This window comes from Trachemys scripta, unplaced genomic scaffold (genome assembly GCF_013100865.1).
Source record: "Trachemys scripta elegans isolate TJP31775 unplaced genomic scaffold, CAS_Tse_1.0 scaffold_26, whole genome shotgun sequence".
In the NCBI taxonomy this organism is placed as follows: domain Eukaryota; kingdom Metazoa; phylum Chordata; order Testudines; family Emydidae; genus Trachemys; species Trachemys scripta.
This window is the reverse complement of record NW_023260511.1, coordinates 2634876-2660377: the sequence shown is the minus strand read 5'-3', so window position 1 is coordinate 2660377 and position 25502 is coordinate 2634876. Positions and strand designations below refer to the sequence as shown.

The window sequence follows — 25502 nt, the reverse complement described above, 5'->3', positions numbered from 1 at the left end:
TGCTCAGCGTGGAGAGCACAGGTGACCACGCAGAGCTCATCAGCACAGGTAACCGTGATGGAGTCCCAGGATCGCAAAAGAGCTCCAGCATGGACCGAAAGGGAGGTACGGGATCTGCTCGCCATATGGGGAGATGAAGCAGTGATAGCTGAACTCCGTAGCAGTAAAAGAAATGGCAAAGTATTAGAAAACATCTCCAAGGCCATGAAGGACCGAGGCCATAACAGGGACACACAGCAGTGCCGCGTGAAAATTAAGGAGCTACGGCAAGCTTACCACAAAGCCAGAGAAGCAAACGGAAGGTCTGGGGCAGAGCCGCAAACTTGCCGCTACTACGCGGAGCTGCATGTGATCCTAGGGGGTGCAGCCACCACTACCCCAACCGTGTGCTATGACTCTCTCACTGGAGAAACACACAGGGAAGACAGTTCGGGGAACGAGGAAGATGAGGATGGAGGTACTGTAGGTAGCTCACAGCAGCAAGGAAGCAGAGAAATCGGTTTCCCCAACAGCCAGGATATGTTTGTGACCCTGGACCTGGAACCAGTAACCCCCGAACTCACCCAAGACCCTCAGGGCACACAGGAGACCTCTGGTGAGTGTACCTTTGTAAATATTTGTAAACATTACACATGGTTTAAAAGCAAGCGTGTTTAATGATTAATTTGCCCTGGCAATCGCGGCCAGTACATCTACTGGAAAAGTCTGTTAACATGTATGGCGATGGAGCGGAAATCCTCCAGGGACATCTCCAGAAAGCTCTCCTTTATGTACTCCCAAAGCGTTTGCAAAAGGTTTCTGGGGAGGGCTGCCTTATCCCGTCCGCCATGGTAGGACACTTTACCATGCCAGGCCAGTAGCACGTAGTCTGGAATCATTGCATAACAAAGCATGGCAGCGTATGGTCCCGGTGTTTGCTGGCATGCAGACAATATCCATTCCTTATCTCTCTTTGTTATCCTCAGGAGAGTGATATCATTCACGGTCACCTGGTTGAAATGGGGTGATTTTATTAAGGGGACATTCAGAGGTGCCCGTTCCTGCTCTTCTGAACAGAAATGTTCCCCGCTGTTAACCACGCGGTGGAGGGGAGGGGTGAAGTGATCATCCCAGAGAATCGTGTGTGTGTGTGTAGGGGGTGGTTTACTTGTGTTTGTGCCGCATGTTAACCGGGAAACCGCAGACCCTCCTTTTACATTGAAAACCCATTTTAAATGGACAACCCAATTCATCCTTGATATGGGAAATGCGCTGCTGTTTGCAACCTCTCCCGCATATTAAGAAGGTTAAAAAAGCCAAAACACTGTGGCCTACCATGGCTGCCTGCAAGCCGAAATATGCGACCTTGTAATGAAAGAGTGTACCCATTGTTCTCTAAAATGTGTCTTTTTTAACCACCTCTCCCTTCTCCTCCACCAGCTGCAAATGTTTCTCCTTCGCAGAGGCTAGTGAACATTAGAAAGAGAAAACATAGGACGAGGGACGATATGTTCACGGAGCTGCAGATGTCCTCCCACACTGATAGAGCACAGCAGAATGCGTGGAGGCAGTCAATGTCGGACATGAGAAAAGCACAATATGAACGAGAGGAGAGGTGGCGGGCTGAATGGCGGGATGAAAAGAGCAAGTGGTGGGCTGAAGACGATAGGTGGTGTCAGCTTGCAGACAGACAGCAAGAGTCAATGCTCCGTCTGCTGGAGCATCAAACTGATATGCTCGAGCGTATGGTTGAGCTGCAGGAAAGGCAGCAGGAGCAGAGACCGCCGCTACAGCCCCCGTGTAACCAACAGCCCTCCTCCCCAAGTTCCATAGCCTCCTCACCCAGATGCCCAAGAACACGGTGGGGGGGCCTCCGTCCACCCAGTCACTCCACCCCAGATGATCGCCCAAGCATCAGAAGGCTGGCCTTCAATAAGACTTAAAGTTTTAAAATGTGTCCTTTTCCATCCCTCCTCCCCCACCCATCCCAGGCTACCTTGGCAATTATCCCCCTACTTCTGTGAGGAACTAATAAAGAATGCATGAATGTGAAAAAACAATGACTTTATTGCCTCTGCAAGCGGTGCTTGAATTGGGGAGGGGAGGGTGAGGTGGGGTGGTTGGTTTACAGGGAAGTAGAGTGAACCGGGTCGGGGGGGGGTTGGAGGGTTCATCAAGGAGAAACAAACGGAAGTTTCACACAGTAGCCTGGCTAGTCACAAAACTCGTTTTCAAAGTTTCTCTGATGCGCACCGCGCCCTGCTGTGCTCCTCTAACCGCCCTGGTGTCTGGCTGCACGTAATCAGCGGCCAGGCGAGTTGCCTCAACCTCCCACCCCGCCATAAAGGTCTCCCCCTTACTCTCACAGATATTGTGGAGCGCACAGCAAGCAGCAATAACAATGGGGATATTCTTTTTGCTGAGGTCTGAGCGAGTCAGTAAGCTGCGCCAGCGCGCTTTTAAACGTCCAAATGCACATTCCACCACCATTCGGCACTTGCTCAGCCTGTAGTTGAACAGGTCCTGACTCCTGTCCAGGCTGCCTGTGTACGGCTTCATGAGCCATGGCATTAAGGGGTAGGCTGGGTCCCCAAGGATCACGATAGGCATTTCAACATCCCCAACGGTTACTTTCTGGTCCGGGAAGAAAGTTCCTTCCTCCAGCTTTCGAAACAGAGCAGAGTTCCTGAAGACGAGAGCATCATGTACCTTTCCCGGCCATCCCACGTTGATGTTGGTGAAACGTCCCTTGTGATCCACCAGGGCTTGCAGCAGCATTGAAAAGTACCCCTTGCGGTTTACGTAGTCGGTGGCTTGGTGCTCTGGTGACAAGATAGGGATATGGGTTCCATCTATGGCCCCACCACAGTTTGGGAATCCCATTTCAGCAAAACCATCCACTATTGACTGCACGTTGCCCAGAGTCACTACCCTTGATATCACCAGGTCTTTCATTGCCCTGGCAAATTGGATCACAGCAGCCCCCACCGTAGATTTGCCCACTCCAAATTGATTCCCGACTGACCGGTAGCTGTCTGGCGTTGCAAGCTTCCACAGGGCTATCGCCACTCGCTTCTCAACTGTGAGGGCTGCTCTCATCTTGGTATCCTGGTGTTTCAGGGCGGGGGAAAGCAAGTCACAAAGTTCCATGAAAGTGCCCTTACGCATGCGAAAGTTTCGCAGCCACTGGGAATCGTCCCATACCTGCAGCACGATGCGGTCCCACCAGTCTGTGCTTGTTTCCCGGGCCCAGAATTGGCGTTCCACGGCATGAACCTGCCCCAGTGACACCATGATTTCCACATTGCTGGGGCCTGTGCCTTGTGAGAGGTCTATGTCCATGTGAATTTCCTCATCACTCTCTTCGCCGCGCTGCAATCGCCTCCTTGGGTGGTCCGGGTTTTGCCTTGGCATGTCCTGGCTCTGCATATACTCCAGGACAATGCGCGTGGTGTTCATAGTGCTCATAATTGCCGTGGTGATCTGAGCGGGCTCCATGATCCCAGTGCTAGCTATGGCGCCTGGTCAGAAAAAAGGCGCGAAACTAGTATCTGATGGACCAGGAGAAGGAGGGAGGGCTGAGTGACGACATGGCGTACAGGTACAGGAACAGGGAATTAAAATCAAGAAAGGTGGCTGTGCATCAGGGAGAAACACAAACAACTGTCACACAGAATGGTCCCCCCAAAGATTAAACTGAAAACCCTGGGCTTAGCAGGCCGTTGATTTCACGGAGGAAGGGGAAGCAAATGAATACAGAACAAATCTATTTTTTACATCTTAAGCTGGCAGCCAACGGTGCAGCATGAGTGATAGCCTCTACAGTACGATGATGACGGTTACCAGTCATAATATACCATCGTCTGCCAAAAGGCAAGGGGCTGCTGCTGTGTAGCAATGCAGCCCCACGTCTGCCAGCCCCACGTCCGCCAGCACCCAGCATCGCCCTCGGCCTCTTCTGGGTGCTTAGCAGACAATATTGGGCAATTGGCAGAAAATAGTATATTACAACTGGTAGCCATCATCATCGAAACAGTAGCATGTCTGCCCAGGTGGCCATGATTGACAGCCACTCCAGTACGACGATGATGGATACCAGTCATAATATACCATCTCCTGGCAAGGGGCTGGTGCAATGCAGCCCTACGGCTGCCAGCCCCACGGCTATTACTCATGCTACACCGTCTACTGCCAAAAGGCAGTTAGCAGCTGCTGCTGTGTAGCAATGCAGTCCCACGTCTGCCGGCACCCAGAGGACATATGGTGACGGTGAGCTCAGCTGAGCTGAGCGGGCTCCATGCTTGCCGTGGTATGTTGTCTGCACAGGTAACCCAGGTAAAAAGGCGCGAATCTATTGTCTGCCGTTGCTGTGACGAGGGGGGAGGGGCCTGATGACATGTACCCAGAACCGCCCGCGACACTGTTTTGTATCATCCGGGCATTGGGATCTCAACCCAGAATTCAAAGAAAAGGCGCGAAAGTAGTATCTGATGGACTAGGGGAAGGAGGGAGGGCGGGCCGAGTGACGACATGGCGTACAGGTACAGGGAATTAAAATCAAGAACGGTGGCTGTGCATCAGGGAGAAACACAAACAACTGTCACACAGAATGGTCCCCCCAAAGATTAAACTGAAAACCCTGGGTTTAGCAGGCCATTGATTTGACGGAGGGAGGGGGGAGCAAATGAATACAGAGCAAATCTATTTTTTACATCTTAAGACGACGGTGCAGCGTGACTGATAGCCCTCGGCATCTTTCTGGGTGCTTGGCAGCAAATACTGGGCACTTGGCAGTTAGTGTATGACGATGGTCTTCAGGCCTATTGCACGATCTGCTGCTCGGGGAAGACTCTGCTAATGTGCGATGACCCAACTTGTAACAGGACGGTTAACAGTCGTAATACACCATCTACTGCCAAAAGGCAAGGGGCTGGTGCAATGCAGCCCCACGGCTGCTAGCACCCAGATCGCCGATGAAGGCTACCAGTCTACTGCACTGTCTACTGCCATAAGGCAGTTAGCAGCTGCTGCTGTGTAGCAATGCAGTCCCACGTCTGCCGGCACCCAGAGGACATATGGTGACGGTGAGCTGAGCGGGCTCCATGCTTGCCGTGGTATGTTGTCTGCACAGGTAACCCAGGTAAAAAGGCGCAAATCTATTGTCTGCCGTTGCTGTGACGGGGTGGGGAGGGGCCTGACGACATGTACCCAGAACTGCCCGCGACACTGTTTTGCATCATCCGGGCATTGGGATCTCAACCCAGAATTCCAAGGGGCGGCGGAGGCTGCGGAAACTGTGGGATAGCTGTGGGATAGCTACCCATAGTGCAATGCTCCGGAAGTCGACGCTAGCCTCGTACTGTGGACGCGGTCCGCCGACTAGAGCACCTAGAGCATTTTATGTGGGGACACACACAATCAGCTGTATTCAACCGATTTCAATAAAACCGGCTTCTATAAATTCGAACTAATTTCGTAGTGTAGACATACCCTTATTAATCTCGCCTCACATGGAAGTTGTTCCATACCTCTAATCATTTTTGTTGCTCTTTTCTGAACCTTTTCCAATTCCAATATATCTTTTTTGAGATGGGGCGACCACATTTGCATGCAGTATTTAAGATGTGGGCATACCATGGATGTATGTAGAGGCAATATGATATTGTCTGTTTTATTATCTATCGCTTTCTTAATGATCCCCAAAATTCTGTTCGCTTTTTTGACTGCCGCTGCACATTGAGTGGATATTTTCAGAGAACTATCCACAATGACTCCAAGATCTCTTTCCTGAGTGGTAAGAGCTAATTTAGACCCCATCATTTTATATGTCTAGTGGGCTCCATGGAGAGCCAACAGCATTTAATGGTGGTTATGGTTAAAAACCGTTCTAGGTGACCCCTCAGTTCTAGCACAGCTCCAGATGCCCCACGGCATGCTCCCTTTCCTTGCCACAGTCCGATTGCTCAGACACATATGAGAGCTAAGAAGTATGCCAACAGGCACCTCCGATGGGACCCCAGCACTGCTCTGCCTTCATGGAGCCAGGTCGACCAGAAGTCAGAGCAGCCTGGCCCAGGATCACAGCCCAACTCCCTGAGCTAAAGGAATAGTCACTCCCAGGGTTGGGTTTAAGGCCCACAGCTGAGATGCCCTGAGTGTCTCCGCGAGTTGCACACAGGCCAGCTCACAACCATACCACAAGGGGGTGACACAGCTCATAAAAGACGCTATTCCAGGTGTTTCCTACACTTATTAACAATGAAATTGTTGTCCTGTTCAGAACGTGCCCTGCCATTAAAGGCCTGTCAGGACATATGGTGCAAGCATGGCCCTCCCCTTGCTGGGGGTAGAAGCAGCAATGTGGGATGTGCCCCTCACATGCACTAGTGCAAGCGCCTGGGGTGGGTGGAATGTTTGGACACTAGGAGGTGAAGCTGCCATCTCCCCGTTCCAGGCCAGGCTCCCCCACAGCCCAGTGTTGCTGGCATCCTCCTAGTCAGTACATCTCTCGCTGAGGTCTCTGGATGCCCAAAAGACTTGGGACATCTGTGAATGAAACAATGTGAAGGGGGGGGTGAGGATAGAGACTGAGAAAGAAATGGAGCTGAGCCAAGGACACCATGGAATGAACTAAATCATTACAGCAATAATTCTCCTGGCAAACCCCCCCCCCCCCCCACCCGCAGAGGCACGGAGTCCTGCTCACCCTCTAACCGCTTCCTCTGATAATTCCCCCAGACATCTCAGCAGCTGCGGAGCACACTCTGCCCTATGGCACAGGGAGGCATCTGGGTGGCAGAGGAATCTCAGCTCTGAAAATACTGGACAAATCCTACAGCTACAGCAGGGACTTCGGAAGCATCATTTCTGATTCCCAGAGGTGGGACAGTTTGACAGTGGCTCTTGGAGAGCGACAGGCCAGAGCCACAAAAGTAGACCCAGATTCAAACAGGCCAGATTTTAAGCTATCCTGTCTCTGCTCGGGGCCAGGGGAGATTTAAGGTCTGGTTTTAGATTCCAAAACCCCCTCCTCACAGCTGAACCATGCTGCAATCCAGGCATCCTGCTTCCATCCTGTACATCTCATGCCCCCAGCCCATTGCTTTGCCTGGGAAAATCAGTGAGTCCAGCCAATGTGCAGATTCACCTCTAAGGGAAAGAAAGGATTGTATTGTGCAAAGTCTGAAAGAATGGCTCAAGCTGCCTTTGAGTTACAGATCATGACAATTTCAAGGAAGTGGATACAAATAATGAAAGATTTCCAGGGTTTGTTTGTGTCCTTGACTCTGGGGCATGGACTCAGACTTATGTTTTCAGGCTGACCAGAGACATTGCTGCTGGAATTACCCAGCTGAATGTCTAAGCAGAACCACCCATAAATGACAGTTACTCACTGGCGTATATAACCGACTCCTCTCCCATCGCTTGGTCCTCTCCAGCCTGCTCCTTGCTGCCATTGACAGTTCTCAGGGGCTCAGGGAAGGCAGGGGCTCCTTTCTTCAGGATGCAAGTGATGATTGGGGCAGATCCCAGCAGGAGCAGAACCAGGGCAGAGCGGAGAAGCCAGACTCCAAGGGATATAGCAGGCTCTGGGGTGTGGGAGGAAAGGTAGAGGTAGGTCTATGCCATAGGTTATAACTAAGGCTAAGATTTTGGTCATGGATATTTTTAGTAAAAGTCACAGGCAGGTCAGGGGAAAAAAAAAGTCACAGAACTGTGACCTGTCCGTGACTTTTAATAAAAATATTGTGACATAATGGGTATCTGCGGGTCCCCAGACTGCCTGAAGCAGGGCAACTGTGCAGGGATTGGGAGCTGCCTGCAGCAGCTGGGGGGCTGCAGGGTACCCCTGCCACCCGCAGCTCAGGGGCCCCTGGCGGCCTGGAGCTCGAGTGTTCCCCCACCACTGCCACCCGCGAGCTTGGGGGTTCCCCCGTCACCCGTGGTAGCTGAGTCCTCAGGGGTTTCCACGCCGCCCTCGGCAGCTAGGAGCTGCAGGGAACCCTGCCACCCACGTCATATGGGAGCTGCGGGAGTGGCCAGCAGTGACTTCTGTGAACTCCGTGACTAAATCGTAGCCTTAGTTATAACACCAGAAGGGACCATTGTGATCATCTTGTCTGACTTCTTACCTAAAACGGGCCACAGGATGCCCCTGAACTAATTCCTGTTTGAACAGGCAGCTGGGGGGCTGGGAGAGTGGGAATATGCTGTCCAGTGACACAGATTGATGGGAAACTAGTATTGAGAGCATGTGCAATTTGGCTGCATTTGGGCCCTGAAGGTTGTTGAGCACCCCCTGAGAAACACTGGGAGCCCTCCCGTCCCACTGACATCTCAACACCTTGTGGGACCTGCCCAGCGACTCTCAGCATTAGTATTCCCTTAGACATTGGGGATTGAAGCAAAAAAGAACGTTGGGCCAGGAAGTGAGGAGAATCCTGTGTCCAGCACATGCCAGGATTTCAGGCTGAAGGAAGGCAAATGGATTCACCCCACCTGGAATTCAAATCCAGCATTAACTCCCGGACTGCTGGGAAAGTGCAAGAGAGAGACAATGGGTAGGGCCTCAGTTTTAGCTCTCAGCAGGAAAGACCCAACTCAGGCCAGTCTGGGACATCAGAGTCAGGGCTGATTCAGAGGGGAGAATGGCCCCTGTTGAGTAACACATGCTGCTCTGCTCCCTGCAGCACAGTACCTGCCACCGAGTGCCATATGTGACATGGGTGAGGGTTACCTGAGCACACAACACTGGCATCTTCTACATGGTAACAGTCATGCACTCCCCAAGGCCTAGCCCTGCATTCAGAGAGGGCAGCTTCTTTCCCTGTGTGGTTAACCTCATCCAGCCAGATGAGGTGAGATCCTTGTCCAAAGTGAGCTTCACGTGGCGCTAATGACGCCGTCCCACAGCCCAGCTGCCTGCACACAACTCTGGCATCAAGAAAGTCCCAGTCATCATCACACACGGTTCCCCACTGCTGGCTCAGGAACACCTCGACTCTCCCTGCACAGCGATGTGGGCCATTCACCAGCTGGAGCTGAGCAGGCTCTGAAATAGATAAACCTACAAACACAACATGTGAATAGAGACTCTCTTCAATTCATTTTACTACAAATGACTGAGTGATGACAGTGCCTCTCTGACTGCGAAGTCACAAAGGGCTCACATACAGCTACTGCTACTGCATCTGTAGGGCCATGTTGCCCTCCACTGAGAAGCAGCCACCCCTGGAGCTCATTAAGAGGGCAGAGAAACATGCCACAGACATTCAATACAGCAAGTGAAGAGAATCCTAAGTCTGATCAAAATTGTAGCAGTGTTTTAGAGAGGCAGGGTAATTAAAAGGTAATTAAAAAGTAAACACAATTCTTCAGTCACAAAGGTTGGGCTCTTTGATCCATCCTGGTTAAGTAGGGAAGTAAAGGCAACAATAAGTAATACAATATTTTACACCCACACCCACCCACACCCAGACAATGAAAGGAAAAAGGGGGAAGTAAAGACTATTAATCATCAATTATGAAACACAGATAATTGATAAGGGAAGCTAAAGGTATTAATGAAAACTCTACGGCTATTAGGGTTAAGAACAATAAAAACAATTTCTTTAAATATATCGGGAACAAATGAAATAGTAAAGATATTGGCCAATTCCTTAATAGTGATGGTCAAATGGTCAGTCATGATGCAGAAAAGATAGAATGTTCTGTATTTGGAAGGATGATGTAGAGTAATAATGAAATACTTTCTATTCAATGACCAGGTAATATGTTAATCAGCAACTATTGAAGCGCAACGCTTTCAAATCTGGAGAACCAGATAACTTACACCTAAGAGTATTAAAATAATTGGCTGAGGGACTCTCTGAGCCATTGATTTTGATATTTAACAAATTCTGGGCAAGTCCCAGAGAACTTGGAAAAGATTAATGTGCCAATATTTAAAAAAGGTAAAAGAGATGTCCTGGGAAATTATAAGTAGAATAACCTGACATCAATCCTAGGCAAAATAATGGAAAGGAGGCAATCAGTAAAGAATTAAAGGATGGCAGCATAATTCATGTCAATCAACATGGCTTTACGGAAAATAGATCTTGACAGCTAGCCATTGTTTTCTGATGCAATCACAACACTGTTGGATAAGGGTAGATGTGTTAACATTCTATACTCAGCGCCACATTCTGAGCTGTGTCTTTGAGACGCACAGCATAGAACGCACAGCTCAGGGTGGGGGTTATGGTGGCTTTAAGCCACCTTTGTGCCTGCCCCATTCTGGGCTATTTTGGGGGCTGAAGAGACCCCTGGAATAACTTGGACAGTTGTAGGCCTTATGTGAGTTATGGCAGCCTCCAGGGGGCTGCCCTGTGGGCTGCAGCATTGACAGAATGTCAGTAGCGCTGTGTGTTGCAGCAGTCCCACCTTTGACAGCCCCGGCATGCCCCTACCCCAGGCCTTGTGAGGGGGTCCTTGGAGGACAGCCATCTGGCTGTCTTCTTCACGCCCCGTGCTGGGCCAGCACTTGGGTTTTTAGGGCCCCTTTATGTTGCTCCAGCTCTTTTACCCAACATAAAGGCACCGGAATGGGGGGGAGGAACTGGGAACTGGAATGTAGAAATGTGTTTGGGGTTTGACTTAGTTCCACAAAACATTCTAGCTTAAAACACTAGCACTCTACAAAATCAATGCATCCCATAGTAAATTAAAACTGGTCTAACTGATACAATTATTTTTTGCAATCTAACAGGGAATCATCATCCAATGGGGTGACTGAAGTGGGGTCCTGCAGGGACCTGTTCTAGGCCCAATGATATTCAATATTTTTTATCAATAATCTGATCTGGAGGAAATGTAAAATGACTGCTGGTGAAGATTGCAGATGACACAACTATTGGTGGAATGGTAGATAATGATGGGAACAGGTCAGTTATACAGACGGATCTGGATTGCTTGGTACGGAGAGGATCATTTGAACAACATGCATGTTATCACAGCCAGCTAGATCTAGGAACAAAGAATGCAGGGCACACTTGCAGGATCGGGGGAGGGGGCTGTCAGCTGGAACGTAGTGACTCTGAAAAAGATCTAGGGTGGGAACCAGCTGAGCATGAGTTCCCAGTGTTATGTTGCAGCTAAGAGGGCAAATGCCATCCTGGGATGTATAAGCAGAGGAATATCATGTAGAAGGAGGGAAGTGGTATTAGCTCTCCACATGGCGTTAGTGAGACTGGTACTACATACTGTGTCCAGTTCTTATGTCCACACTTCCAAAGATAAGTTGAAAGGGCTCAGAAAAGAGCTCCGAGGATGAATCGAGGTGCGGAAAACCTGCCTTCTAGTGAAAAGACTTATGAAGCTCAATGTGTTTAGTTTGCTCAAGAGAAGGTTAAAGGGTGACTTGATCACAGTCTCCAAGAACCACATGGGGTAGAGATTTCTGAGAGCAGAAGGTTGTTAAATCTGGCATAGGAAGGCGGAATGAGATCCAAGAGTTGGAAGCTGAATGGCAGGAATAAGCTGGGCATTTTTACCAGTGAGTGGAATTAACCCCTGAAACAACTGGTGGGGATTCTCCATCACCTGGAGTCTTTCCATTGAGCCTGGGTGTCGTTCTGAAACGTAAGCTATAGCTCATCCAGAAGTGTGGGCTCCCTGCAGGAGAGACTGGGAAGGATTCTATGGGATGGCTGTAATGGTCCTTTAGACTTTAAAACCTATTAATTTCTCAACTTGCCAATGAGCTAAAGAAATGGGGTTAGCACCCAGAGTCCAGTAAAAGTGACAGAGGATGGTGAGCCCCCATGAGCGCAGGCTGGACCTGCTCACCAATGAAGCCCAAGCAGTATCTCCATCCCCACAGTAACTCCGTCTGCAACAGCAGAGCATTAGGGTTCGGGCGGGCTCAGAGAGGAGAGTGCTCCCTGGTGAGCTATTGGCACTGATTCCTGCAGCACAGCACCCCCTAGGGATGACCTGGGCTAATATTACCTGAGCACACAACACCGGCAGCTTCTTCATGGGTGCAGTTATGGATTCCCCAGGGCTTGGCTCTGCATTCGGTGATGGCCACCTCTGTCCCTGTGCAGTGGACATCATTCAGCCAGATGGGGTCAGAGCCTTGTCCAAACTGCCCTCTTCCTGGGGCTGATAACGCCGTCCCACAGCCCAGCTGCCTGCACACAACTCCGGCATCACGTAGGTCCCAGCTGTGATCACACACGGTTCCCCATTGCTGGTTATGAAGCACCTCGACTCTCCCTGTGCAGCGACTCGGGCTGTTCACCAGTCGGAGCTGGGAGTGCTCTGAAATGGTCAAACCCACCAATGCACCACAGGCATTACCATGGAGCTGTACCGAGGCCAGAGCTAAAAGGAAAAGATGGCCGCTACCTTTACGGGAGTGTTGGACGATGATTTTTTTAAAGGAAGGATGAAAAAGTGGCAATGAATGAAACTTAGAAATGACAATGTGCCAGGTAGTTGAAATGTCGATGTCGGTTTGCAGCAGCTTGGGGTCAGACCCATAGCGGAGCAACTCTTCAAAAATTGCCACTTTTCATTATTGTTAATGGCGTGTTTCCCATTTTTAGCCTTTGTTGGCACCTGTTTGCAAAATCTTGGGTTCTGTATCACTTCCCATGCTGCTGTATATTAGCCAAGATGGGCAGGCATGGTGTCCCCAGCCTCTGTTTGCCAGAAGCTGGGAATGGGTGACAGGGCATGGATTATTTGGTGATTACCTGTTCTGTTCATTCCCTCTGAAGCAGTTGGCATTGGCCACTGTTGAAAGACAGGATACTGGGTTAAATGGACCTTTGGTCTGATCCAGTATGACTGTTCTTATGTTCTTACATATGCTAATGAGGACAACAGCAATTGGCTGTCGGTAGTCTCTTTATTAATTTAGAAAATAATATTTTAAAATGACTCTTGATAAAGATGATAACATGAAACTTCCCATTTTCTTATTTTGTTTTGGAATTTCAAACTTTTGTTTCAAATTCTGTTTGATGAGGTTATATTCATGCGCATATTATTTGTATGTTATTTTTTGACTTGTCAGTAGTACAGGTGACTAATATGCACTACTACCACTGACAAGTCAGGATATGACATAATAATATTCTGTTATTGTTATATTATTATATGTTCTATTGCTGGTCTATTGTTTATTTTTAAAATCATTAGGGGCAGCTGCTACTTAGTATTGATTAAGACTATTATCTTTTATTTTATGTCAAAGTTGTAATGAAAGACTTTGAGCTGCAGTCCTGCTCCCTGCAGCACAGCGCCCCCTAGGTCCAGCACTGACTGTGAAGGGAGAGTGCCCCTTAGTGAACTCACCCACCCCATTCTTTGCAAACCAGGCCCACTAATGCCAGGCTGGATCACTGAGGCCAGTGCTGACTGTGAGGGGAGAGTGCCCCCTGCTGAACCACCATCACTGCAGTACAGGTCCCCTATCACCATGCAGGAAATTACATACGTGAGGGTTACCTGAGCACACAACACTGGCATCTTCTTCATGAGTACAGTTATGGTCTCCCCAAAGTCTAGCCCCGCACTCGGTGAGGGAAACTTCTGTTCCTGTGCAGTTAATCTCATCCAGCCAGATGGGGTGAGACCCTTCTCCAAACCAAGCTTTTTCTGGGACTGATAACACTTCCCCACACGCCAGCTGCCTGCACACGACTTTGGCATCATTCATATCCCAGCTGTGATCACACACGGCTCCCCATTGCTGGTCATGAAGCACCTCGACTCGGCCAGTGCAGCGACTTGGGCCATTCACCAGGCGGAGCTGAGTGTGTTCCGAAATGGTCAAACCTACAAACGCCTCAGGAGAAAAAAGACTAATCAGTAAAATCCACCCCAGGGGGATGCTGTAATTATCCCCCCAAACAAGTGCACTAAACCTAGGAAATTCAGTGTTAAGGTGACACTGCAAAGAACCCTCAGCATGTTATGATCTGGGAGGTCACAGGTAAGCACCAATCAACCTTAACTCTGCCCTGCAGTGACTGGGGGGTTTGGACAGTGCTGGTCTCTCAGGTGCATGTATGGCCCAATGGGCATGTTACAGAGCTGGGAATTCTGGGGATTGTATGGAGCCAGATTGAGGGCTTGTGAAAAGCCCCTCCCAGCCCCCCAACAGTCAGCAGCACAGGGTGGAATTGAGGCTGCCTAGCTTGGCTGTGCTTGAGATGCCCGTGCCCATGGGAATGGGACCAGGAGCCCAACGAACAAGCCACATCACCAGCTGCAGGGCCCAGAGAGCCCACCCATTCTGGGAGCACCCCTACTGCCATCGGTGGAAGACCTGCCTGCATGGGACAGCCCCTCTGCAACAGGAGCTAGGAGCAGGCAGGGACCCACTGCATCCAGTGGGGAGAGCTGTTGACCTCCCAGCAAAGGGCCCCTCCTGCCATTGTCCCCCAGAGCTTCTGACCAGTCGAGGTGGGTGGAGGGCTGTGGGGGAGCGTGTGTTGTGCCTGCATGGTTGTGGGCAGGCAGTGGTTATTTCTGTGGCATGGTGGGGTGACTCTGTTACCCCACCTCCCTGTCTGTTACCAAACCTACCCGGCGATGAAGCGTGGTTTCCCCTTGTCGTGGGCTGGCCCTTGGCTCCATACAATGCCCTAGAGATCACAGGGGCTGTCTGGCCCTTCATGTACCTGGCCACTAGGTGGAGGCACTGAGTACAGAGAACACAGGGCCCGCTGGACCAAAGGTGGGACACCCCAGAGTGGGGGAAGCATTGGGAGTGCCGCTTGAGGGGCCTGAACATGACTTCCCTGGGAGGAGTGGGGGGTGTCCCAGGCCAGCACATGGCTGGGAAGGACCATGTGACCATGTGGGAGCTCAGCATAGGGAGCAGGGCTGGGGTGGGGCTGTGTAGTCTGAGAGCAGAGTCCCAGAGGGGACTGTGATGCTGGGGTAAGGGACAAGAGAGGATGTGGGAAGCCCAGAAGGGGAGACTTCATTTGAAACACCAGTTGGGAGATGTATGAGTATCCCCATGTCACACCCAGAAGGGAAACTGAGGCCCCATAGCACACCTCAGTGTGGCAGCTTTGTTGGACATGTTACAGTCACTCACCCCACTCCCAGCAGCACAACGGCCCCAGCGCTGCTCTGGGGCATTGGGGCGAGAACTGACTATGGGGGGAGAATGCCTCCACCTCCTGCACAATAAGACGGGTTAATATTACCTGAGCAGTCAACACCGGCATCTTCTCTGTGGGTACAGTTCTTGCCTCCCCAAGGACTAGCTCTGCATTCGGAGAGGGCAGCTTCTGTCCCTGTGCCGTTAACCTCAGCCAGCCAGATGGGGTCAGACCCTCCTCCAAACTCAGCCAGCCCTGGGGCTGATAACGCCGTCCCACAGCCCAGCTGCCTGCACACGACTCCAGCATCCAGTAAGTCCCAGCTGTCATCACACACGGTTCCCCACTGCTGGTTGTGAAGCACCTCGACTCTCCCAGCACAACGACTCGAGCCATTCACCAGCCGGAGCTGAGCGTGCTCTGAAACGCTCAAACCTACAAGTGCAATGTGGGAATAAAGATTCAGAGAGGGGAAGATTAGGGCTGAGCCACGAACGTCCTTTCTAGCATCCTCCATGCCCACGTATCTTTACAGCGGGCTGTTCCCCGTCTCCTGGGAGCCTGGAGGCAACCAGACCTTTTCCCCTGAGCCAGGGGACGTGAGTTTCAACAGCAGAAAACCCTAACTGTATAAAGGTAACAAATTCCCGCAGCCCAGACTATTTACACCAAGGGCTGCACAAGAAATATGAAGATTTCCTTCTTGAGAACATACCTCCCTTTCGAAGGACATAGGCAAGTGGCAGAAGCCCTACCCATAATGCCATCCTTGATGGGCAAATGGGGGTGTGGCTTTTGCTACATGTGCGTTGCACCATTTCGACTGAATTTAGTTAACCCTGTGCAAAATCCCGTGGAGACACTCTTATTTTGGATTTGGCAATTCTGGGGTTAGCTTCCCGCTGTCAGAACAGGGACGAAGCAGAACCAAGATAAGTGTAGACACTCCAACCAGCACTGTTTTCATTCTGTTTGCAAACAGCACTTTAGTTAACCCAGTGCAGGTTTACGCCTCAGGAACTGACTGATGCTAAAACACAGTGGGACCCCAGGTCAGGACTGGAAAGGAGCTCCTTGGTCATCTAGTCGAATCCCCTGCTATTACAGGCGTCCCCCATCATATCATCCCATTTGTAAACACGTCAAGCTCCATCTTCAAACTAGTTCGGGTGTTTGTCCCCACTCCTCCTACTGGGAGGCTGCTCCAGAACCTCCTTCCTCTGATGGTTAGAACCCGCCTTCTAATGTCCAGCCTCAATTTATTCCTGGCCAGTTTATCCCCATTTGTTCTGGTGCCAGCATTATCCATTAGCTTAAATAGCTCTTCTTTACCCCGACCCCTGAGGTATGTGTAGAGAACCATCAGATCCCCTCTCAGCCTGCATTTGCTAGGCTAAACAAGCCAAGCTCTCCAGTCTTCTCTAGTAAGACCAGCTCTCCATTCTCCTGGTCATCCTATCAGCCCTTCTCTGCACCTGGGCCTGTTTGAATTCACACCCCGGTGAGGCTGGGCAGGGCTCTTAACCCCATGGGCTGGATGGGTAACGGAGGTCCAGAGTGACTAAGTGGTTTGCCCAAGGTCATACAGGAAATCTGTGCCAGAACAGGGACTTGAACCACAGCCCAGAGTCATAGAGTTTAAGGCCAGAAGGGGCCACCAGATAAAATCTGATCTCCTGTGTATCACAGGCCACCAGCATCACCTGGCACCTGCACACTAAACCCTACAATGGAAATTGTATCACGGCCCTCAGGAGACTAGACTATTGTGTGCCACAGACAGAGACTAGGAGGGACTGAGGTGCACCAAGGCTCGAGGTCCCTGCCATGGCAGGGAATTGATTAAATGAGATACACCCAGATGATCCCGGCACATGACCCACACCCCACACTGCCGAGGAAGGTGAACCCCCCCCCATAAGGTCACTGCCAGTCTGACCTGGGGAAATTCTTTCCTGACTGCACACGTGGTGATCAGTTAGACCCTGAGCATGTGAACGAACCAGCCAGCCAAGCACTGAGAGAGAAGCTTGGTGCCACCTCAGAACCCTGTCCCACCCTGTCCTGTGTCCCATCTCCAGCCATGCCCAGTCCTGATGCTTCAGAGGAAGGAGACCAAAAAACCCCCACAACCCCGCCACCTCCAAAATACGCCCAAACAAACCACCCAACCAACCAAAACTACATTGGGGAAAAAATTCCCTTCCTGACCAGCTGAAGCCCTGAAACAGGAGATTTTGGGAACATTGCAACAGAATTGGCCCCCAGGGCTGCCGAGCTCTGCTCCCCACCACCACAATCAATCCTGTCATACAATCCTACTAAAAAATTAGCCCAGCTCACTCTTAAAACAATAACTAAGTTGTTGGCCCCCACAACTCCTATTGGGAGGCTGTTCCAGAACCTGCCTCCTCTGATGGATAAAAACCTTCTAATTTCCAGCCTGAATTTGTTCATGGCCAATTAATATCCATTTGCTTTTGCACCAACGTTGTCCTTTATCTTCAATAGCTCTTCACCCTCCCTGGTATTTACCCCTCCAGTGTTTTTACAGAGAACAATCAGATCCCCTCTCAGCCTTCTGTTTGCTAAACGAAAAGGCCAAGCTCATAAGAACATAAGAATGGCTATACTGGGTCAGACCAAAGGTCCATCCATCTCAGGCCTTGGCTACACTTGGGAATTCACAGCGCTGCCACGGCAGCGCTTGCCACTGCAGCGCTGTGAAGCGCGAATGAAGTCGCGCCGCCAGTGCTGCGAGAGAGCTCTTGCAGTGCTGTATGTACTCCACCTCTCCGAGGGGAATAGCTTGCAGCGCTGCGAGGGAGCGTGCAGCGCTGCAGGTGCTGATTACACTGGCGCTTTACAGCACTGTACTCGCTGCGCTCGGGGGGGGGGTGCGTTTTCACACCCCTGAGCGCAGCAAGTTGCAGCGCTGTACAGCGCCAGTGTAGCCAAGGCCTCAGTATCCTGTCTACCGACAGTGGTCAATGCCAGATGACCCAGAGGGAGTGAACCTAACAGATAATGATCAAGTGATCTCTCTCCTGCCATCCATCTCCACCCTCTGACAAACAGAGGCTAGGGACACCATTCCTTACCAGTGTCTTCTAGTGTCTTTTCATAAGATCGCCCTTCCAAACCCTGATCATCCTAGTAGCTTTTGTCTGCACCTGTTCCAGTTTGAATGAAGCTTCCTTGAACATGGGTGACCAGAATCACACTCCGTATTCCAGATGAGGCCTTACGAATGCCTCGTACAATGGCATTAATACTTTTCTCTCATTACTGGAAGTGCCTCGCCTGATACACCCTAGGATTGCATTTGTCTTTTTTGCAGCCTCATCACATTCGTGGCTCAGAGTCATCCCGTGATCGAGCCGCACTCCCAGGTCTTTCTCCTCCTCCATTGCTTCCAATCGATGAGCCCCCGGTTTGTAGTAGAAATTCTTATTATTAGACGCTTAGTGCATGACGTTCAACTTTGTACTATTGAATTTCATCCCATTTCTGTTATTCCTGTCTTCAAGGTCAGCCAAATCTTTCTGTAGAATACTCTGATCCTCCTCTGTAGTGATCACATCTCCCAACTTTGTGCCATCAGCAAATTTCATTAGTGCACTCCCACTTTTTGTGCCAAGTCATTAATAAGAATATTGAATAAGACTGATACCAAGACCGATCCTTGAGAAACTCCACTAGTAACCTCCCTCGGTCTGATAGTTCACCTTTTGGCACAACCTGTTGCCTTCTTCCCTTTATCCAGTTCCTCACCCACCTTACAATGCTTGTACCAACCAATCCCCATCTTCCCTAATTTAACTAATAATTTCCCATGTGGTACTTTGACAAAAGCTTTACTGAAAGTCCAAGTCTATTAGATGTACTGCACTTCCCTTATCTAAAAAATCAGATATTGTCTCAAAGAAGGAAATTGGGTTAGTCTGGCACAATCTACCTTTGGTAAACGATTGCATTACAGCCCCTTTTCCATTTACCTAAATGAATTTAAATATTCTTTCCTTCACAATTTCTTCTAAAACCTTTCCTACTATAGAGGTCAGATTAATGGGTCTGTAATTGCCTGGATCACTTTTCCCCCCGCTTTCTTAAATATAGTTACGACAGTAGCTATTCTCCAGTCATAAGGTACTGTCCCCGAATACATAGATTTATTAAAAATCATTGCTAGTGGACTAGCAATCTCATGTACCAGTTCTTTCAGTATTCTGGGATGGATATTAGCTGGCCTTCCCAATTTGGATGCGTTAAGCACTTTTAAATTTTTCTTCCACCTTAGATGTGGTAATTTCCATGTGTATATCCTCATCTCCATCAGCGTTCCTGCCTTCATGCCCTTGTATCATATTATCATCCTTATTGAAAACCGAGGCAAAGTATTCATTTCATTTTTGGGCCATACCTAGATTAGTTTTGATCTCCTCCCTATCCATGCTGCATTGCAACCCAACCTCATCCTTCCTTATCCTCTAGAGACCTACCCACTGGGACATCCTTTGTCTCAGGAAATTCCTAACTTTGAACACATCCTTGCCCAGGAGATTTGGGATTACAGAACTCTACCATCACCAGGCAGAAAAAAGTCTATTTATGTAATCAGATTGTGGGTGTAATTTTCAAAATCCCATGGGATTTAGGCTCCCACAGCCCAAAGCCTATGGGTCTTAGGCGCCGAACTCCCATTTAAATCTGACACACACACCCTTCCTACCTCTTGCAGGACAGTGCCCCCTAGTGCTGAAATAAGTGATAATTCAGAGCTTCAATACCTTTGAGGATCTGGGACTAAGTAAGTCCTTTTTAAAAATGGAAATGAGGAGCCGAAGTCACTTAGAGGTTTTAAAAACTTTTCCCTGCTTCTTTTTGCTCGTGATCCTGTGAAGTGATGATGCAGCTCCTGCTGCTTCGTTGTCTTTAAGAGAAGAGCTTACTTAAATCTGGGAGCCGAGGTACCTGCTCCACGCCATCACCTGAAATTTCCAGTACCACTCCTAGGGCCTTTGAGGGGAGACACTCTCACTGGGGAGGTTTCTAGACACCAAGAGGCATGTTAAAGACAGCGGATGAGTCTGACTACAGAATTGTCATCCCCAAGCCTTCACAAATCATAAGTTGCACACACAAAAAATCATGAGATTGGCTTCAAAATCATGATTTTTTTTTAGAGAGAAAAAATTACGTGTTGGGAGCTGTCCTCTGATTTTTGAACTGCCCATGGAGTGTATGTGTGTGGGTGACAATTGGTATTGCTCATTTTTCATGGAAAATACAATTCTGCGCCCCTGCATGCCGACATCCATGAATTTTGTGCCCCCCCCCCACGTCTAGCCCAGCCCCACAGGAGTTCTACCCACCCAGCCACCCAACAATTCTGCACACACCCCTTTTGCCACCCAGCTCCACATCAGATCCTTCTGCAGCTGCGTGAGGAGGCTTTTCTCCCCTGGCAGACTTGGAGTGGGGGGTGGGGAGCAGGAGCTGTTCCTGGGGATTTTACCCCCTCAGTCCTTCCTGTCCCAGGCCTGGTGTTGAGGGGAGAGGGGAGCAGAACAGCCCATTCTGCCATAGCATCACTGCTATCGTTATGGGCGCTGCTATGATCTAGTTAGATAGATTATGTCTGCATGTGCTGCAACCAGATCTCCCAACTGCAGTGCAGACACACCCACTCTGAGCCAGTGGGCTCTCTCCTGTGTCCCCGGTCCTCTCCTGCTCCATCCCAGAATTGGGGATTGAAACCTCAGAGGCCTGAATCACTGCTCCCTGCTCTAATTACTAGATGACACTTCCCTCCCAGAGCTGGTGATAGAACCCACGAGTCCTGACTCCCAGAGAAATGTTACATCTAGTCTCCAAAGGTGCCAGAGGAGCAGATTCTTTAACCAGTTTTTGAAATCTCTGTGCAGCTGAACGGCAGGAGAAAAGGGCACTCACCCCAAGCCAGCCCAGAAGGACGAGCAGCGCTGTGTTCCCGGTCCCCCAGTCCCTCGGAGCCATATCCAGAGACCTCGCTGTGAGCTGTGTGGCCCCAACAAGGAGAGCTCAGTGGGGAAGGGAAGGAGTGACTTGCTGTGGGCCAGTCTGTTGGTTTTGTTCCCAGCCTGGCCAGGGGCTACAGCTGCTGGTTTCCTGCATGAGACACATGATGGGCCAGGCTCGTGAGCACAGGAAGGGTGTGAGGAGGCCCTCGCTCATGTGGAGCCCAGGGTGGGAGAGGTATGAAATGAAACTCCTGGCAAGGCTCCCCCCACCCCAGGGCCTCTGCTACAATTCATAGCCCCAGGCACCCTCTGGAGGGACCTAGCCCTGGTAAACCTTGCCCACTCCCATCTTCCCCTCTCTGCACCTTCAGCATGTAAATCCACTCCCAGCTAAATACATGAGCACTCTGATCAGTCACTCATGAGTTACATACAGCACGACACCCGCAAGTTCTTAGTCCCAGACTTTTCCTGAGAAATGTGTGTCTTGTACTGTCCAGCACACTACTGAACAATGCAAGCTCATAGAAAGTCCATCATTTCATCAAAGGAAAATGATAATGCACCAAGCTTGTTATCCGAAATGGAGTTTCCCACACACTGTAATCCAAACACACTCTGATTAAGATAAAACAATAAGATAAGTTTATTAACAACAGAAAGATACATTTTCAGTGATTATGAGTATTCATGCATAGAAGTTAGGTTTGGTTACAAAAGAAAATACAAGAGTAATACGCAAGCTAATACCTAATTTAACAAGCCTAAAAACAAAGGTTTTTGTCTCACCATATGCTGTTGTAAATTTCACAGGCTGGGTCTCCTTCCAGCCTGGGACCACTCCCCGCTTAGCTCAGTTCTTTGAGAGTTGTTGATATCATGAGCAGAGAGATGGGAGGAGAGGTGAGTTGGAGGTCACTGTCTCTCATATTTATATCTCTCTCCCTTCTTCAAGGATTACTCACAGCTGGGGTGCAGGCAACAAGCTGTCTCTTGTGGACATGAGGTTTGAAATGTTCCTGTGATGCGATGTAAATTTCTTGTTTACCCTTTCCAGTTGCTGGAGAATGGCCGCGTAAGTAGGTGATGGCCCTTTAACACCTGAGTGGGGTTCTAGTGTGTCTTTGTCTCTGAAAAACTAGTTTGTGCTTGCTTGTCTTAATCTTGTCTTAATCTAATAACTTCTCATACAATATTGATACACACATTTTACAAGGACAATAATATTCAGCAGATTATGAGTTTTCAAATGATACCTCACAAGGCATACTTTGTAGAAAATGTATCATAGCCTTATAAAAGTGGTGAACATAGCATTATAGACCATCACACTCCCTCATAACTTCTAGCCCACCAGTGAGGGTACTCACCTGGGATGCAGGAGACCCCTAGTTCAAGTCCTCACTGTACCTGAAGAAAAGATTTGAACAAGGATCTGCCATATCTTAGGTGAGTGCCCAAGCCACTAGGTCATGGACATTCTGGCATAGGGCTTCCTCAGTTTCTTCTGTTGAAGATGTTCCACTGTGGAAACAGGCATTTGCACAGACAGACTGGATCCTCAATCTCCCACATCATCAGAGAGTGCCCTAACCATGAAGCTGCAGCATCCTTTGCACAATTTTGCTTTCAGTCTTTCCATAAATTATACCCTTTTTGTTACGGTAAACCTGTAACTCCTTCCAAATTTAGGGTATGGCATGTAGATGAATTAAAGAGATTAAACCTGAATTTACTAAAGAAAATAAAAACAGCAATGGCGTATTAGAAAAACCTGTATTTTAGTATCTGAGAAGCAGTAGCTACAAACTAAATGTTCTTATTAAGATTCAATGTTTCTTAAATGATTTAGCAGTAAATGTTTCACATTATTAACCTATTCGGCTGTGTAGCGGGGTGGTCATCCTGCTCCTGCCTGAATGGGATAAAGCAGCCCTGGAGAGGGCTGCAGTGAGGAAAGCTAGGCTGATTAGGAAAGCAGCCACAGCTGTGGTAGCTTAATCAGGGCCCAGCTGGCCCTTATAAGATGGCAGTGGGCTAGAAGCTGACACAGTCTCTCTCTGGCTCTAGAGAGAGAAGGACCTGGCTGTCTGGGAAGCTGAGAAGGGTACCTAGGGTGGAGCAGTGCTGGGGAAGGGCTGAGGGAGCTAGGGAGCTCCAGCCTAGCAAAGCCCCAGGCTGCAAGCTGAGTTAAGGGCCCACAAAGGATACTGGGGCTGCAGAGGGGCAGCCCAGAGATAGGCAGAGGCAGCAGGTCCAAACCCCCCTTGCTAATGATGAGTGGCCTTTACAGACTGCAGTCTGCCCCAGTGAGTGGGGCTAGATGGTAACTGGCAGTAGCCACTGAGGCGAGGTGGGGATAGGGGTTGGGGGTTCCCCTGAGTGGGGAGACCCAGATTGGGGGTTGCTACGGTGAGCAGAACCCCTGGGTAAAGGGCACCAGGGTCTGGGAGGGACATGGAGCCAGCGGCAGGCGAGACATCAGCTGGCTGAGGGCATCCAGGGGCTGGAAAGAGCTAATTCCCTGGACAACCACCAAGAGGCGCCGCGTGGTGAGTCATCACCTTGCCAGAGGCACATTTAGCAAAATACCAAAAAGAAATGAAAAAACATGAAATGGACCTGTACACACATACAGAGGAACGCAGATTTTAGAAGGTAACATGAAAACACAGGGCATGAGGATAAAAAAACTTGGAGGGGCATTTTAACAAATGTTTGAAATCTTTATTTAGCAAAACAGCCTTGTATGTATGCTTTATTAGATATCAAGGTTTAACATGTGGGTAAGCATGTGTCATGCAGAAACCCTTCTCAACCGCATGAGGCATTATATTCCCACTTTTGTTTTTCCAGTGTTTCTAATCACTTTTTCACCGGGGAGTTAGTAAATAACAAACACTTCCAAAGGCGTCAGGTGGAATGGGTATACATGCAGAGGCTGGTCTCTGGCTGGGATGACAAACACTGTATCATAATCACAATGCTTGTTTTTACATCCTTAGTGATATTTTACAGAAGTACTTTAAAAGCAACAATCATTTTTGTTCATTAATATCCTAAGACACATATTGGACCCTAAAAGAACAGCAATGATGAAACATGAAACCTAAAAGGAGTAGAGGGGTAAAGTCATTGTTAGCACTGTGCAGCTCACTGCTTCAACCCCCCCAGCTCAGACATGATAAAAAAGCCCTGTGATATAATCAAAATGCACCAACATCTTTACTTTTGTAGCAATATTTTAAACAGCTGTATGACAATTACTTTTTTCCATTTTTATCATCATTTGAAGTGGCCCCAAAATATTAATTTCCCTGCAATTTTATCAAAATGTACATTGCATAGTGCCTTTAAAACTGTACCCTCTTAGCAACTTCTTGCCTCCACCCTACCTCTGATAAACATCATGGTTTTGTCTTAAGCAAAGAGAAAGAAGTCTGGTGAAATAAAAATTACATTGTAATATTTAAAAGCGAGACTATCCCAACCTTTTAAATAAGAGCATAAACTTGTTTTTTAAAATGAATTATCCAGCATGCAACCCCCCCATAAAAAACAAACCCACAAACAAAAGACTCCTCTAAAGGCAGATTACAAAGATGGGACATAAACCTCTTAATAAACATTGTTTGTAAATTGTGAAGAAAGTGTTAGATTCCAGGGTACAGTTTAATCCCCATTGTCATTTGCAGATAAAAATTATCAAATTTGAAAAGCTTTGTAACTGCATGTAGGAGATAGATAAAGTCCGTAGCCTGTTATCTGGAAAAACATCCCCCACCCCACAGCCAATCCCCAATGCACCATGACAAAATTATGAGAAATTTGGCAAAATGATGGGGGGCAATAAAGCCTTCTGAAGTTCAGCGAATGTATCTGTATGACAAAGGCTGGCCCTGGCTAAAGCAAGGCAACTAACAAAGAATGGATACAAAACTCTTACACTAAACAAAAACAAATTTCAGTCCATAATCAAACCACCCCCCAAATCTATGTCAGGTCTCTTATTCCTAGGTCCCTGTTTTTTTCATATTCAACTTTGAAAAGTTTATGATAGTTTATTTTGTAAAACGTTGTTTGATGTTATTAAAAACAGTGAGTTTAGCAGCAGCAGAAGAGGGAGATGGCTGTTTCAGATAAAAAAAGTCAGGAAAAGAGAGGCATGGGGTAGGATGTGGGGTGACAAGTTTTTTCAGATAACAGTGTCAGATGCTACAGACTTTATCTCTCTCCTTTATGCAGTTACAAAGCGGTGGTTTGGCTTTTCAGGGTTGATATTTTTATTGTAAAACCGCTAGGTAAATGATCAAAGGTTTATGCATTCTGGAAATTTCTTCACAAATTACAATTGATGAGCTTATATCATATCCTTGTATACTGCCCTTAAAGAATATTGTTGTTGTCAGGGTTT

General features: G+C 48.7%; 1 protein-coding gene across 1 annotated transcript; it reads right to left on the bottom strand.

Annotated features, from left to right (window-relative positions):
- Positions 1-7760: 7760 nt before the first annotated feature.
- LOC117870316 (scavenger receptor cysteine-rich domain-containing group B protein-like) lies at positions 7761-24499 on the bottom strand. Its single transcript, XM_034757417.1, has 6 exons — positions 24484-24499; positions 21042-21188; positions 15192-15521; positions 13477-13806; positions 11968-12282; positions 7761-9046 (listed from the first exon to the last, which is right to left on the bottom strand). The coding sequence occupies exons 1-6, from the start codon at positions 24497-24499 to the stop codon at positions 8616-8618; spliced, it is 1569 nt and encodes a 522-aa protein (XP_034613308.1). The 3' UTR covers positions 7761-8615.
- Positions 24500-25502: the final 1003 nt, after the last annotated feature.